The sequence below is a fragment of the Stegostoma tigrinum genome, chromosome 2 (assembly GCF_030684315.1).
Source record: "Stegostoma tigrinum isolate sSteTig4 chromosome 2, sSteTig4.hap1, whole genome shotgun sequence".
Taxonomy (NCBI): Eukaryota; Metazoa; Chordata; class Chondrichthyes; order Orectolobiformes; family Stegostomatidae; genus Stegostoma; species Stegostoma tigrinum.
This window is the reverse complement of record NC_081355.1, coordinates 160,344,716-160,359,772: the sequence shown is the minus strand read 5'-3', so window position 1 is coordinate 160,359,772 and position 15,057 is coordinate 160,344,716. Positions and strand designations below refer to the sequence as shown.

Below are 15,057 nucleotides of genomic sequence, written 5' to 3'. Positions count from 1 at the left end.
CCACGCTGTTGGTGTGAGTCTGTAGAGCGTAATGTCAGAATTCTAACAAGCGGAGTGCTGTGGGAGTCGAGTCCCATCCCATGACTCCACAAGCCATAGCAAACATGCAAGTATCTTGTTCAATCAACAAGAATGATAGATTTAGTTCTCTTTTTGTTGTTAACTAGAATAGAAGAGTGTGAGATCAGGTTTCTCAATAGGCTCTAAACTAACATGGTTATTACAGTCAAACTTATTCTTAAAACAAGTAGTGAACTGGTCATCAAAAAAGTTTCAATGTGAATTTAACTATCGAGTTTTGAGAAGATTTGTAGCTCAGCGTGAGGTTCAGGATGTGAGTTTGCTCGCTGAGCTGGAAGGTTAGTTTTCAGACGTTTTGTCACCATTCTAGGTAACACCAGTGAGCCTCTGACGAAGCCTATGGGCGCAATACGCTAAAACTGGCCCGAAGATAGGAAACCAATGCCGTCCGACAGAGTGCCACCCGCGAACAGCTTCGTCAGAGGCTCACTGATGATGTTACCTAGAATGGTGACAAAACGTCTGAAAACTGAATTTAACTATATCTGCCTTAATCGCAAACACCCACATCTCAGTACACAGGCAGAACAAAGGCATATGCCACTCTGTAGAGCTGTTGTATGGAGCGATAACTTAGATAAAAGGGGAAAGCTAGTAAAATTAGCCCTGTGGTCAAAGTATGGATTCATTTCACACAATTCCTTTGAATTTCAGTCAATGAGATTCAATTGCTGACGGTTGCAGAAGAAACATATAATCGTTCAGTACAGAAGGGGCCCCTCAGCCCATCAAATCTGTACTGCCAAAGAACATTACCACTTTCACCAGCCCCACTTTCCCCTAGTAGGCCCATAGTCTTGAATGTTATGACACTTCAGATGCTCTTCCAGGCACTTTTTAAAGGTGATATAAAGATAGTAGGAGCTGCCGATGCTGGAGAATCTGAGATAACAAGGTGCAGAGCTGGATGAACACAGCAGGCCAAGCAGCATCAGAGGAACAGGAAAATTGACGTTTCGGGTCGAGACCCTTCTTCAGAAATGGAGGGTAGCTTCTTTAAAGAGGGCATCCTTAGAAGTGGTTTCACAGTGGGGTTAAAATTGTTACAGAGATTGTAGGAACTGCCGATGCCAGAGAATCTGAAATAACAACGTGTGAAGCTGGATGAACACAGCAGGCCAAGCAGCATCATTTCTGAAGAAGGGTCTTGACAATAAACGTCAGCTTTCCTGTTTGGCTGATGCTGCTTGGCATGCTGTGTTCATCCAGCTTCACACTTTTTAAAGGTGGTAGGTTCTCCCCTCAACTACCCTTCCAGGCAGTGCATTCCAGACCACTGCCACCTCCACTTCCCAACTCTCTGGCTGAAATAAACTTTCCTCAAATCTCCTGTAAACCTCCTGCCTTTCACCTTAAAATTATGCCCTGTATTTATTGACCCTTGCACTAAGGGAAACAGTTGCTTCCTATCCGCCCCTGCCCATGCCCCTCTATCATGTCCCCTCTTAACCTCTTATTGTATGTGATTTCAAACTTTCAGATACAAGAACAGCTTCTTCCCAGCTGTTATCAGAGTCTCTCTCTCGCGCTCTCTCTCGCGCTCTCTCTCGCGCTCTCTCTCTCCCCCTACCTTCTCTGTGGCTGTAACACTGTACTCTGCTACCCTGATGCACTCTGTATGGTACAATCTGCCTGTACAGATTCTAGTCTGTAACTCACTCCCAGGTATCTTTTATTCTGAATATAAACCACCCTGAACACCTCAGTTAGATTCCAGCCCAATCACTCCTGTGGTCCAGGTCCTGTTTAGTGTAATGTTTATAATAATTGATTTTCTTTGTTCTGTCATTTTGTTGTGATTTGTTTGATATTAATTGCAATGTACAGACAAATGCAAACATCTTTGTGCAGATTTGTTCATTCTGTAGCCCCCAGTGAATAAGTGATTCTGCATTGTGAAAGGGTTAACTCCATCTGAGCCATGCTGCAGATACCCGGAAAACTCAGGTACTCCTGCAAACTCCCTGGACTCGGTCAGGATCCTGCCAAGAATCCATTGCTACTCTATGACATGAAATCACAGCAATTATTGTTCATATGTTGGCAACAAGTCTCTGAGCATGATCGACCGACGTTTGAATGCATTCAAACAATGACTGTATTGTCTTCTCTCTCTGTCTCTTCTTTTCCACTTCCTCTTTCTGTTTGCCACTCTGTCTCTCTATCTCCAACTGCTCTAAATAGCGCACCTTAACATTCAACGAATTAGTTCTAAGCTCTACAGTTGTGCCACATCCAGTCGTGAAAGGTGGTGGACAATTAAACATTTGCTAGGGTTGGACACTCCACAAATATCCCCATCCTCAATGATGGATGAGCCCAGCACATCAGGGCAAAAGATAAGGCTGAAGCATTCGCAGCTATCTTCAGCTAGAGTTGTCCACATGGACTATGGAAAGACATTCGACAAGGCTCTGCATGGAAGACTGTTAGCAAGGTTAGATCACATGGAATACAGGAAGAACTAGCCATTTGGATACAAAATTAGCTAGAAATAAGGAGACACAGGGTGGTGGTGGTGAGGGGTTACTTTTTGGCTTGGAGGCCTGTGACCCGCAGTGTGCCACAAGAATTGGTGCTGGGTCTACTGCTTTCTGTCAATTATATATATGATTTGGATGTGAATACGGGGGGAATGCTTAGTAAATGTCCAGATGACAAATTGGTAGTATAATGCATAGCAAATAAGGTTACCTCAAAGTACAACAAGACCTTTATCACATTGGCCAAGGAGAGGCAGATGGAGTTTAATCTAGATAAATGTGAAGTGCTACATTTTGGTGGGGCTATTCAGGGCAGGACATACACTGTTAAGTGTATGGGCGTGTTGGTGAAAAGAGACCTTGGAGTGCAGGTTCAGTGTTCCATGAAAGAGGAGTCACAGGTAGACAGGATAAGGAAGAAGGTATTTGGTATGCTTGCCTTTATTGATCAGTGCATTGAGTGTAGGAGTTGGGAGGCCACGTTGTAGCTGTGCAGGACATTGGGTAGGCCACTTTTGGAATTGTGTTCATTTCCGGCCTCCTGCTTTGTGAAGGATGTTGTGAGACTTGAAAATGTTCAGAAAAGATTTACAAGGACATGGCCAGGGTTGGAGGGTTTGAGCTCTGTGGGAAAGGCTGAGTAGGCTGCGGCTATTTTGAAATAGGTAACGTTTAGAAATAAAGATCCCATTTTGATGGCCAAGAATACCAACCCTCCGGCTGTGCGGCGCACCCTCGGCGCCGGCCCTCCGGCAGTGCAGGCTATTTTCCCTGGAATGTCAAAGGGTGACCTTATGGACATTTATAAAATCATGAAGGGCATGGATAGGGTGAATAGGAGAGATCTTTTCCCCAGGATGGGAGTGTCCAAAGCTAGATGGGCATAGGTTTAAGGTGAGAGATGGGAAAGATTTAAGGGGGACCCTAGGGGCAACCTTTTCACGCAGAGCGTGGTATATGTTTGGAATGAGCCGCCACAGGAAACAGTTGAGGCTGGTACAATTACAACATCTAAAAGGCATCTGGATGGGTATATGGATAGGAAGGGTTTAAAGGGATATGGGACAAAAGCTGGCAAATGCGACTAGATTTGTTCAGTACAGACGATTTGGACTAAAAGATCTGTTTCCATGCTGTACAATTCTATGACTCTTAAGTGCTAAGTGGATGACCCATCTTGGCCTTCTCCAGTAGTCCCCAGCATCACAGATACCAGGCTTCACCTTCTATAACCTGCTCAGTGATGCCCAGTTTGGGTTCTGCCAGGGCCACTCAGCTCCTGACTTCGTTACAGCCTCAGTACAAACATGGGCAAAAGAGCTGAATTCCAGAGGGTGAGGTGAGAGTGACAGCCCTTGACATCATGGCTGCATTCGACCGAGTGTGGCATGATATTGTTCAGCTTGAGGCAACTCCAGGACATCTCTGCAGGAGTCCCTCAGGGTAGTGACCTCAGCCCAACCATCTTCAGCAGCTTCATCAATGACTTTCCCTCCATCATAAGGTCAGAAGTGGAGATGTTTGCTGATGATTACACAATGTTCAGCACCATTTGTGACTCCTCAGGTACTGAAGCAGTTCACGTTCAAATGTGATATGATCTGGACAATATCGAGGTTTCGGCTAACAAAATGACATGCAACATTTGGTCCACAAAAATGACAGGTTATGACCTTCTCCATCTGGAGAATCTAACCACTGCTCCTTGACATTGAATGGCATTGCTATCATTGAATTCCCTGTAGTCAGAGGGTCAGTGCTGAGGGAGCACCGCACTGTCGGAGGTCAGTGCTGAGGGAGCGCCGCACTGTCGTAGGGTCAGTGCTGAGGGAGCGGGCACTGTCGGAGGGTCATTGCTGAGGGAGCGCCGCACTGTCGGAGGGTCGGTGCTGAGGGAGCGCCGCACTGTCGGAGGGTCAGTGCTGAGGGAGCGCCGCACTGTCGGAGGGTCGGTGCTGAGGGAGCGCCGCACTGTCGGAGGGTCAGTGCTGAGGGAGCGCCGCACTGTCGGAGGGTCGGTGCTGAGGGAGCGCCGCACTGTCGGAGGGTCAGTGCTGAGGGAGCGCCGCACTGTCGGAGGGTCGGTGCTGAGGGAGCGCCGCACTGTCGGAAGTACGGTATTCCTGGCCATCAAAATGGGACCTTTATTTCTAAATGTCACCTATTTTTTTATTGCTACCAGCTTGAGTTGCTGACACCTGGACCTGTTTCTTCCAATCTGTTGAACAGCTGCTGTGCCACTTACGTTTTGTTTCCTTTCTCTTCCAAATTGCACGAGGATCTATCTGTTCCTTAAATCCCTGCTGTTCACTCCATAAACCTTTAGCTGTAACCCCAGCGTTGAGACAAGCAGCTTTGTTCATAGTCTCATCTTCCCACAGAATTAAGTAAAACTCGAAGAGGCTTCTCCACTAGGTTGCTTTGGAATAAGGTTTGTATGAGAATAAGATTTTTCTCTGGAGTAAGAAAATAATGTAGGCAGCACGGTGGCTCAGTGGTTAGCACTGCAGTCTCTCAGCACCAGAGACCCAGGTTTGATTCCGGCCTCAGGCGACTGTCTGTGTGGAGTTTGCAGATTCTCCCCGTGTCTGCGTGGGTTTCCTCCAGATGCTCCGGTTTCCTCCCACAGTCCAAAGTTGTGCAGATTAGTTGGATTGGCCATGCTAAATTGTCCGTAGTGTTCAGGGATGTGTAGATTAAGTGGGTTATAGGGGGATGGGTCTGGGTGGGATCCTCTGAGGTTTGGTGTGGACTTGTTGGGCTGAAGGGCCTTTTCCACACTGTAGGGATTCTAAAACTTTCCTCCAGCCATTGCAGTTTCATCATAGTTTTCAGGAAATACATCTCCACTACTTCCTCTCCACTTTTAGATATTGGTGTAGATTTCATCACAAAGCAAAACTGGGAATTAAATCTGAATCATCATTCCTGCCACTCGTGTTTGCGTAAACAGTACATTTTCAACGTCCTTCTCTCTCTCTCTCTCTCTCTCTCTCTCTCTCTCTCTCTCTCTCTCTCTCTATCTATCTTTCTCTTTTTTCTCTCTCTCTCTCTTTCTTTCTCTCTCTCTCTCTATCTATCTATCTATCTTTCTCTCTCTCTCTCTCTTTCTCTCTCTCTCTCTCTCTCTCTCTCTCTCTCTCTCTATCTATCTTTCTCTTTTTTCTCTCTCTCTTTCTTTCTCTCTCTCTCTCTATCTATCTATCTATCTTTCTCTCTCTCTCTCTCTTTCTCTCTCTCTCTCTCTCTCTCTCTCTCTCTCTCTCTGAAACTCATGTTTCTGATTTCTTTCCCTCATTCTATCTTCCTCCAGTCCCCTGCAGCCCAAGGTTTTTTCCTTTCCTTGCATTTTAGAATACAAGTTTGAGTTTCATATCTCTCTCTGTTGCATTTTTTAATTGTATTTTTCCATTTCCAGCTGTTTTATTTGCAGCTAAATTGTGGTTAATTTAGTCTGAGTGTTACTGGCACCAGTAATTTCCTCAGTCATGTTTCAGGTTTTGAGACATTTCTCCAATGATCTCCGCCTTAGTTTTAGTTCTACTCCTAGTTCCTCTTCCACCCACTTGCTGCTTGTCCTGCTGTGTTCATCCAGCTCTACACTTTGTTATCTCAATTTAACCCCAGTCAACTGCAAGGCATGTATTGATAGGTACTCTGTGTCTTTCTCTCTTTATCTCTCTATCTGTTAGAGATTAAATTTTTTCCCTTCAATTTTGGCAAATTTCAGGGTACTGATTCGCTGTCACTGGGTTCATATCCTGCAGGAATTACTAATTTGTCATTGTCATACTTTAGAAGGAGATAGACATAGAACATAGAACATAGAACAGTACAGCACAGAACAGGCCCTTCAGCCCACAATGTTGTGCCGACCATTGATCCTCATGGATGCACCCTCAAATTTCTGTGACCATATGCATGTCCAGCAGTCTCTTAAATGACCCCAATGACCTTGCTTCCACAACTGCTGCTGGCAACGCATTCCATGCTCTCACAACTCTCTGCGTAAAGAACCTGCCTCTGACATCCCCTCTATACTTTCCACCAACCAGCTTAAAACTATGACCCCTCGCGCTAGCCATTGATGAATTACTCCGTGCCTGATGTAAACAAGTAATAAGGCGAGATACCCAATTTTAAGACTTTAACTGTAGTAAACACAAAGCAGCATTGACTAAACGTTACTTTGTGGGCAACTCAACACAAAGCCCCAAGAAAGCTGCTTCCTATAAACCTAACAGCATAAAATAACCAGCGTATATACTGCATACATTCTGTATAGACAGGCACCCATCTGTTTACATGTAGGATCACAGAACTTTGGAACAGGAGTAGGCCATTCAGCCCCTCAATTCTGATCTGAAATGCACTGCCTGGCAAGATAATGGAGGCCAGACCTCTTATAACCTTTTAGAAAAAATTTGGATGAGCATTTCAAATATCATAACATTCAGGGATATGGGGAAAGTGTGTGAAATTGCGATTAGTGCACTTTTAATGCTAGTTATATCAGCGCAGACCCAATAGGCTGAAGGGGCATTTCTGCTCTGTATGAACCTATGATCCATGGATGGAGCCATCCATCCATGGCTGACAAAGCTTCTCCCAAATGTCACAGCATGGCTGCTCCCTGTCTGGATCAGGGTGAGTCTTACTGTGTCCTAATCAAATTGCCCTTTACTTAACCTTATGGGTGGTGATGGCCTCGTGATATTATTGCTGGACTGTTAAACCAGAGACTCCAATAATGTTCTAGACACCTGGGTTTGAATCCCACCAGGGCAGATGGCAGAATTTGAATTCAAAAAAATATCTGGAATTAAGAATCTAACGACCATGAATCCATTGTCGATTGTTGGGAAAACCCATCTGGTTCACTAATGTTCTTTGGGAAAGGAAACTGCCATCCTTACCTGGTCTGGCCTACATGTGACTCCAGACCCACAACAATGTGGTTGACTCTGACCTGCCCTCTTGGCAATTAGGGATGGGCAATAAATGCTGCCTGGCCAATGACACACTCACCCCATTCATGAATAAAGGGAGGGAAAAAAAACTTCTGAGCATTATCGAATGGCCTTCATGTTGTAAACTGACTTCCAGTGTTTCTGAGCTCTTTATATCTTCTTCAAACAGGGATCAGTCCTCCCCAGCATTCCACTTACTCCAAAAACACTCCTTTCCATGTGTGTAATATGGCAGCACAAGCTCCTCCATTGCCTCTTTATCCGACTGACTGTGAGAGGCTGTGTGTGGAAGCAGTAGCTCTCCCCGCCACCCCCGCCCCCCCCAACATCTTAAAACTTGGGCCTATCTTTGAACGAGCTTCATTGGAGCTTCGGCCTCCATGCCAAACACCTCACGTGGGCTTGTCTCCAGGCAGACTCAGTCCTTCTAAAGTATTCTGTTTCTCCTTGAATCAAAGGAGACACCACAGCTATCTATGTAAGACCAGCATTTGTAACATTTCTGTCTCCACAGACCATCCTGAAACTCCTAGTGTCTGGCGAGGGTAAATCAACGACTGGAGTAATGATCCCAATCCCACAATACCCACTCTATTCAGCAGCTATTGCAGAGCTCAATGGAGTCCAGGTCAATTACTACCTTGATGAGGAGAACTGCTGGGCTCTGAACATCAATGAGCTCCGACGGGCACTCAATGAAGCCAGAAGCCACTGCAACCCAAAAGTACTTTGTACCATTAACCCTGGAAACCCCACAGGTAACTGAAAGCAGGGCTGAGCAGGATGTGGGGGCTAGGGACTGTCAGCAGGTGGACTCTCCTGCTGCAGGGATCTGGACCTGGGAGTCGGGGCGTGATCTCCTCATCGCAATACAGTCTTGCTTCGGGTCTCTCTATAAGACTGCAATGAGCAGAAGTAGACTGTTCGGCGCATTGAGCCTGTTCTGTCCTTCAATAAGACCGCGGTTGATCTGACAACTCTCAACCCCACTTTCCTGCCCCCACCCCCCAGTAATCATCCATTTCCTTTGATTAAAAATCTGTCTGTCTCAACCTTGACTATACTGAAAGACCCAGCCTGAACGGCCCTCTGAGATGAAAAAGAATTCCACAGATTCAATCTGGGGGAGGGTTCAGGTCAGGGGACAGAGTTCAGAGTTGCGGGGTTTGGCTGATGGGGTGGGTTTCGGTTGAGGGAGTGGAAAAGGGACATAGAACATGGAACAGTACAGCACAGTACAGGCCCTTCGGCCCACAATGTTGTGCCAACCTATTATCCTACTAAGATCAATCTACCCCACATACCTTACATTTTACTATCCTCTATGTGCCTATCCAAGAGTCACTTAAATGTCTCTAAAGTATCTGATTCAACCACCACTGCTGGCAGCGCGTTCCACACGCCCACCACTCTCTGTGTAAAGAACCTACCTCTGACATCTCCCCTATACCTTCCTCCAATCACCTTAACATTACGACCCCTCGTTAGTCATTTCTGGCCTGGGAAAAAGCCTCTGGCTATCCACTCTACCTGTGTCTCTCATCATCTTGTACTTGTACAAGTTGGGGGTAGGATTGGGTCAGTGGAGTGATCAGATGGGAATGGGGAGGGCATTCCTCCTCCCATTTCTCTCCCTCCTCCCCCTCCTGTTAATTCATCTGTTCTTTGCTCTCGTCCTATAGGCCAGGTCCAGAGCCGGCAGGTTATAGAAGATGTGATTAGATTCGCTGCTGAAGAGGGACTTTTCTTGATGGCGGATGAGGTAACTTACTGCAAGTCGATGCTATTGAGCAACTAGACTCAATGAATGGCTGCACCAGCACCTGGAGCTCTGGGAACTCTGGACATGGTCTTGGGGACCTGCTAGAGCATGTTCAGTGATGAGTTAAACTTCTCCAATCCCTGACCGTAACTGAGCCTACTAACCTTTACTACCCCTTGAGCCCCAACTTGTCTAACCTCACCATCAAGCCAAAGCTGGGGGATTTTTTATGTCCACTATCAAGAGTGGGTCAGCAGGAACACCACTGATCGAGTTGGTCGGGTCCTAAAGGACATAGCTTCCAGACTTGGGCAGTTGGTGCAGAAACCAACAGGAGGCAAAAACATACTTTACCTCATCCTCACCAATCTGCCAGTTGCAGATGTATCAGTCATAGAATCATAGAGCTGTACAGCATGGAAACAGACCCTATGGTCCAACTCGCCCATGCCAATCAGATATCCTAAATTAATCTAGCCCCATTTGCCAGCATTTAGCCCAAATCCCTCTAAACCCTTCCTATTCATATACCCATCCAGATGCCTTTTAAATGTTGTAATTATACCAGCCTCCACCACTTCCTCTGGCAGCTCGTTCCTCTGTGTGAAAAAGTTGCCCCTAAGGTCCCTCTTAAATCTTTCCCCTCTCACATTAAGCCTGTGCCCTCTAGCTTTGGACTCCTACCCTGGGAAAAGATCTTGGCTAGTCACTCTATCCAAGCCTCTCATGATTCTATAAATCTTTATAAGGTCACCCCTCAGCCTCCGATGCTGCAGGGAAAATAGCCCCAGGCTATTCAGCCTCTCCCTGTAGCTCAAACCCTCCAACCCTGGCAACATCCTGGTAGATCTTTTCTGAACCCTTTCAAGTCTGTCAACATCCTTCACAAAGCAGGAGACCAGAACTGAACACAGTATTCCAAAAATGGTCTAACCAATGTCTGTCCAGCCACAACATGATCTTCCAAATCTTATGCTCAGTGCACTGACCAATAAATGCAAGCATACAAAACACCACCTTCACTATCCTGTCTACCCTTGAGTCTATGTCCAAAGAACAATGAACCTGCACACCAAGGTCTCTTTGTTCAGCAATACTCCCCAATACACTACTATTAAGTGTATAAGTCCTGCCCTGGTTTGCCTTTCCAAATACAGCACCTCACATTTAACTGAATTAGACTCAATTTGCCACTCCTTGGCCCATTTGCCCATCTGATCAAGATCCCGTTGTAACCATCACTGTCCACTACACCACCAAATTTGGTGACCATTGCCAATTTGCTGACTGTGCCTCCTATATTCACACCCCCTGAATAGTATTTGTAAGAGTGACCGCTGCATTCATGTTAAGAATAACCTCCATTGTGTTGTGAGGCACTATCACTATGCTAAATGGGATAGATATTAAAAAGATCTAGCAACTCAAAGAGTGGGCATCCATGAGGCGCAGTGGACCGTCAACTGCAACAGAATTGTATTCATATGAGTGCAGCTCCAGCAAAACCCAAAAATCTCAACACCATCCAGGACAAAGCAGCCTGCTTGATTGGCACCACACCCACAAGCATCCACTCCCTCCATCACCGATGCTCAGTAGCAGCAGTGTGTACCAACTACTTACAACATGTTTACTAGGTTTTCTCACCCAGAGGATGGGGGGACAGGGGTCTGGAAAGCACTGCCTGGGAGGGTAGATCAGGCAGGAAGCCTCACCACCTTTACAAAGTACCTGGATGAGCACTTGAAATGGCAGAACGTTCAAGGTATGGGTCTAGCTGTGTAGAAATTCCGTCCAACCACATTTGGAATACTGCTTACAGTTCTGGTCACCACACTACCGGAAGGGTGTGAAGTCTTTGGAGAGGTTTCAGAAACAGTTTGGGATGTGGCCTGGTTTAAAGGGCATTAACAACGAGGTGAAATTGGACAAAACTTGGTTTGTTTTCACTTGAATGACAAAAAACAAGGTAGAATTTTACAAAATTATAGGCATAGGTAGAATGGATAGTCAAAGTCTTTTTCCCAGGGTGGAAATGTCAATGAATATAGGATAAGTTTAAGATCAAAGGGGAAAGATATAGATAAGTTTAAGATCAAAGGGGAAAGTTTAAAGGAGATGTGAGAGCAAGTTTACTTTTTGCACAGACGGGGGTTAGTGCTGGCCTGGAATGTGCTACAATCGGATGTTGTGGAGTCAGATATAACAGCAACATCTAAGGCTTTGTGACAGATACATGAAGAGGTAGGGAATGAGGGATTCAGGCTGTGTAGAGGCAAAAGGGTTTTACTTTAGGAAGGTGTTTGTGTTGGGACTTAGTGGGCCAAAGGGCCTCTTTCTGTGCTGGACTATTCTTTATCTTATTGCACGAAAGTGAGATTAGATTTAAGTAGATTTGTTGGTGCAGACTCGATAGTTCAAAGGGCCTCTTCTGTATGATTCTAAAGATACTCTGCAGAAATTCACCAAAGTGGGAGGAGGAGGATTGTGGTGGAAGGTTCTTGATGGAAGCTTTAGGGTTTTAGTGGATAGATGGTTTTGGGAGAGGGTGAAGATTTTGATAGGTTTGTGATTTGGGGGGAGCAGGAGGATTTTGGTGTGAGGGTGGTTTGGGAGTGGTCATTGGCTTGCTGAGGAATTTTCTGCAAAGAAACAAATGTGGGATGTGGGGAAGAATTGAAGTGGGTCTCTGTGCTGAAAGAATTCCCATGCGCTATTGCACGAGTACTATTATAGTGAGCAGCTGAGTACTCTGACTCCTCACCTGTTACCTTTTTCTCCCAACAGGTCTATCAGGACAATGTCTACGCAGAGGGCTGTCAGTTCCATTCTTTTAAGAAAGTTCTCTTTGAGATGGGCCCTGAGTATTCCAACAATGTGGAATTGGCTTCATTCCACTCGATCTCCAAAGGTTATATGGGAGAGTGAGTACATTTGAGTGAGGCAATAGTGTGAGGATGAATTGAATGAGGTGTGTGGAATAGGATGGGTCACCGGGCCAGGGAGAGGAGTGAGTGATAGTGGAAGGGTGAAGCTGAGTCATCTTCAATTAATGGGATAATTGACTGCTTCCTGGTAACCCATCCATCCTTCTCAGGCTGTGTATTGACTTTGACCCTTGCTTTATTTTAAAAGAAATCGTTGTCAATGTTCATAGATATTAAAGCAGTTCTGTATAGTCTTTGCAGAAAAACAAATGCTGGAATTTGACATTCCCTGCAGTTGCCCCAAGGCATTTCTAACTTGTGTGGGAGAGTACTTTTATACATTGAGGCAGTGAGAAGGTCTGAAAGCTGAAATAGGCTGTTGCTAAACTTTGGCAGCAAGACCTTAGATGGTGGTCTTTCCCCACTGCACCTTGGCGATGGAGCTGCCCCAAGCTTTTAGAATGCCCAGTTATGTGCACACTGGGCTGTCCCTGGACTGGGAGCATGCGGTGTTCCAGTACAGTGGAAGCCTTTGGTGACCATGGACACTGGGAGGCTGTAGGGCATTGTCAGTTTGGACAATGATGTTCTGATTTAGTAAAGTTTCCATTCAACATTTTAAGTTTCTGTTTGTTCTTGATTTTGTGCCCAGAAAAGAGCTGTTTTATTTTTCTTTTGTGTTGATTTTGGACACGTTGGAAGAGCCAAGGGGAGCTTGTACTTCAGCTTCATACTGTCCCTGTCCCGATGTGCTTCATGGGATTGGTGTGAGGGGAATTTTATTTTTGGTTGAAATGAGTAGAGGAACTTTCCTCTGGATTTTAAACCCTTGTTGTCCCTGTCCCAGAAGCATTTTGATGGGGACAAAGCAGAGGGGATTTATTCTTTTCTACATTTTCTTTGATTTAAAATGAGTCAAGAAACATTTATTTTACATTATTGGCCCTTTGTGGTTACTGCTCCAAGATTGACTGGTGGGGACAAAGTCAAGGGAGAGCCTTTTTTATATTGTTTATTTATTTTTGTTTTTCCCCAAAGTAACAGTGTCTTTAAAGAGTTCTGAGGAAGGATCACCAGACCGGAAACATTAACTCTGACTTTTACTTCACAGATGCTGCCAGACCTGCTGAGCTTTTCCAGCAACTTCTGGTCTTGTTTCAGATTTACAGCATCCACAGTTTTTTCAGTATTTAGCCAGTATATGGAATTAGGCCATAGATCAGCCGTGATATCATTGAATAGTGGAAGAGACTGGAGGGGCTGAATGGTCTCCTCCTTTGTTCCTAATGTTAGTGTTTGTTTTTCTTTCTCTCTGTAGGTGCGGTTACCGGGGGGGCTACATGGAACTCATCAACCTGGACCCTGAGGTCAGGATGCAGTTGATCAAACTGGTCTCAGTGCGTCTCTGTCCCCCAGCGTCGGGGCAGGCAGTGTTGGGAGTGATCACAGACCCTCCTCGACCTGAAGAACCCTCGTACGAGAAGTTCATGAAAGTGAGTGGCTTTACAACAGCAGTTAATCTTTCTGTCTGTCAGGCTGAGACCTGGACCCCATCAAACTGGATTGTTCTTTGAGCTAAAGAGATCAAAAAGTCTGAAAGAAAGCACAAGCCAGATACTGAGCTGGATGATCAGCCGCTATTAAATTTAATATTGGATGAGACTTGAAGGGCTGATTGGCCTACTCCATCTCCGAATGTCTTTGTTTCCATTATAAGCTCAAACTAAGTCCCAATAGTAGTGCTAGTGAAATCGGACTCACTCCTATTTACTCACAGCTATAGCAGCATTATAAACTAAGTGTTTGATGGGGGACAGTGTAGAAGATTCTTTATTCTGTATCTAACCCTGTGCTGTCCCTGTCCTGGGAATGTTTGATTGGGTCATTTTAGAGGCAGAATTGCTCTGTATTGAACCCCATGCTGTCCCTGTCCTGGGAATCAGAGATAATGGGAACTGCAGATGCTGGAGAATCCACGATAACAAAGTGTGGACCTGGATGAACATAGCAGGCCAAGCAGCATCTCAGGAGCACAAAAGCTGACGTTTCGGGCCTAGACCCTTCTTCAGAGAGGGGGTTGGGGAGAGGGTTCTGGAATAAATAGGGAGAGAGGGGGAGGCGGACCGAAGATGGACAGAAGAGAAGATAGGTGGAGAGAGTATAGGTGGGGAGGTAGGGAGGGGATAGGTCAGTCCGGGGAGGACGGACAGGCCAAGGAGGCGGGATGAGGTTAGTAGGTAGGAAATGGAGGTGCGGCTTGAGGAGGGAGGAGGGGATAGGTGAGAGGAAGAACAGTGTAGGGAAGCAGGGACGAGCTGGGCTGGTTTAGGGATGCAGTTGGGGAAGGGGAGATTTTGAAGCTGGTGAAATCTACATTGATACCATTAGGCTGCAGGGTTCCCAAGCGGAACATGAGTTGCTGTTCCTGCAACCTTCGGGTGGCATCATTGTGGTACTGCAGGAGGCCCATGATGGACGTGTCGTCTAAAGAATGGGAGGGGGAGTTGAAATGGTTTGTGACTGGGAGGTGCAGCTGTTTATTGCGAACTGAGCGTAAGTGTTCCGCAAAGCAGTCCCCAAGCCTCCGCTTGGTTTCCCCAATGTAGAGGAAGCCACACCGGGTACAATGGATACAGTATACCACATTGGCAGATGTGCAGGTGAACCTCTGCTTAATATGGAAAGTCATCTTGGGGCTTGGGTTGGGGGTGAGTGAGGACGTGTGGAGGCAAGTGTTGCACTTCCTGTGGTTGCAGGGGAAACATAGAACATAGAACATAGAACAGTACAGCACAGAACAGGCCCTTCAGCCCACAATGTTGTGCCGACCATTG

The 15,057-nt window shown here is 45.9% G+C and overlaps 1 protein-coding gene across 4 annotated transcripts in view; it reads left to right on the top strand.

Moving 5' to 3' along the window:
* The window catches only part of LOC125466526 (alanine aminotransferase 2-like), a 79,275-nt gene that overhangs the window by 41,010 nt on the left and 23,208 nt on the right, over positions 1 to 15,057 (top strand). For all 4 annotated transcript variants that reach the window (XM_048561143.2, XM_048561127.2, XM_048561134.2 and 1 more), the window contains 4 exons: positions 8,049 to 8,292; positions 9,217 to 9,296; positions 12,084 to 12,220; positions 13,542 to 13,716. In XM_048561143.2, coding sequence (XP_048417100.2) covers positions 8,049 to 8,292; positions 9,217 to 9,296; positions 12,084 to 12,220; positions 13,542 to 13,716 — 636 coding nt within the window. The remainder of the gene's footprint in view (positions 1 to 8,048; positions 8,293 to 9,216; positions 9,297 to 12,083; positions 12,221 to 13,541; positions 13,717 to 15,057) is intronic.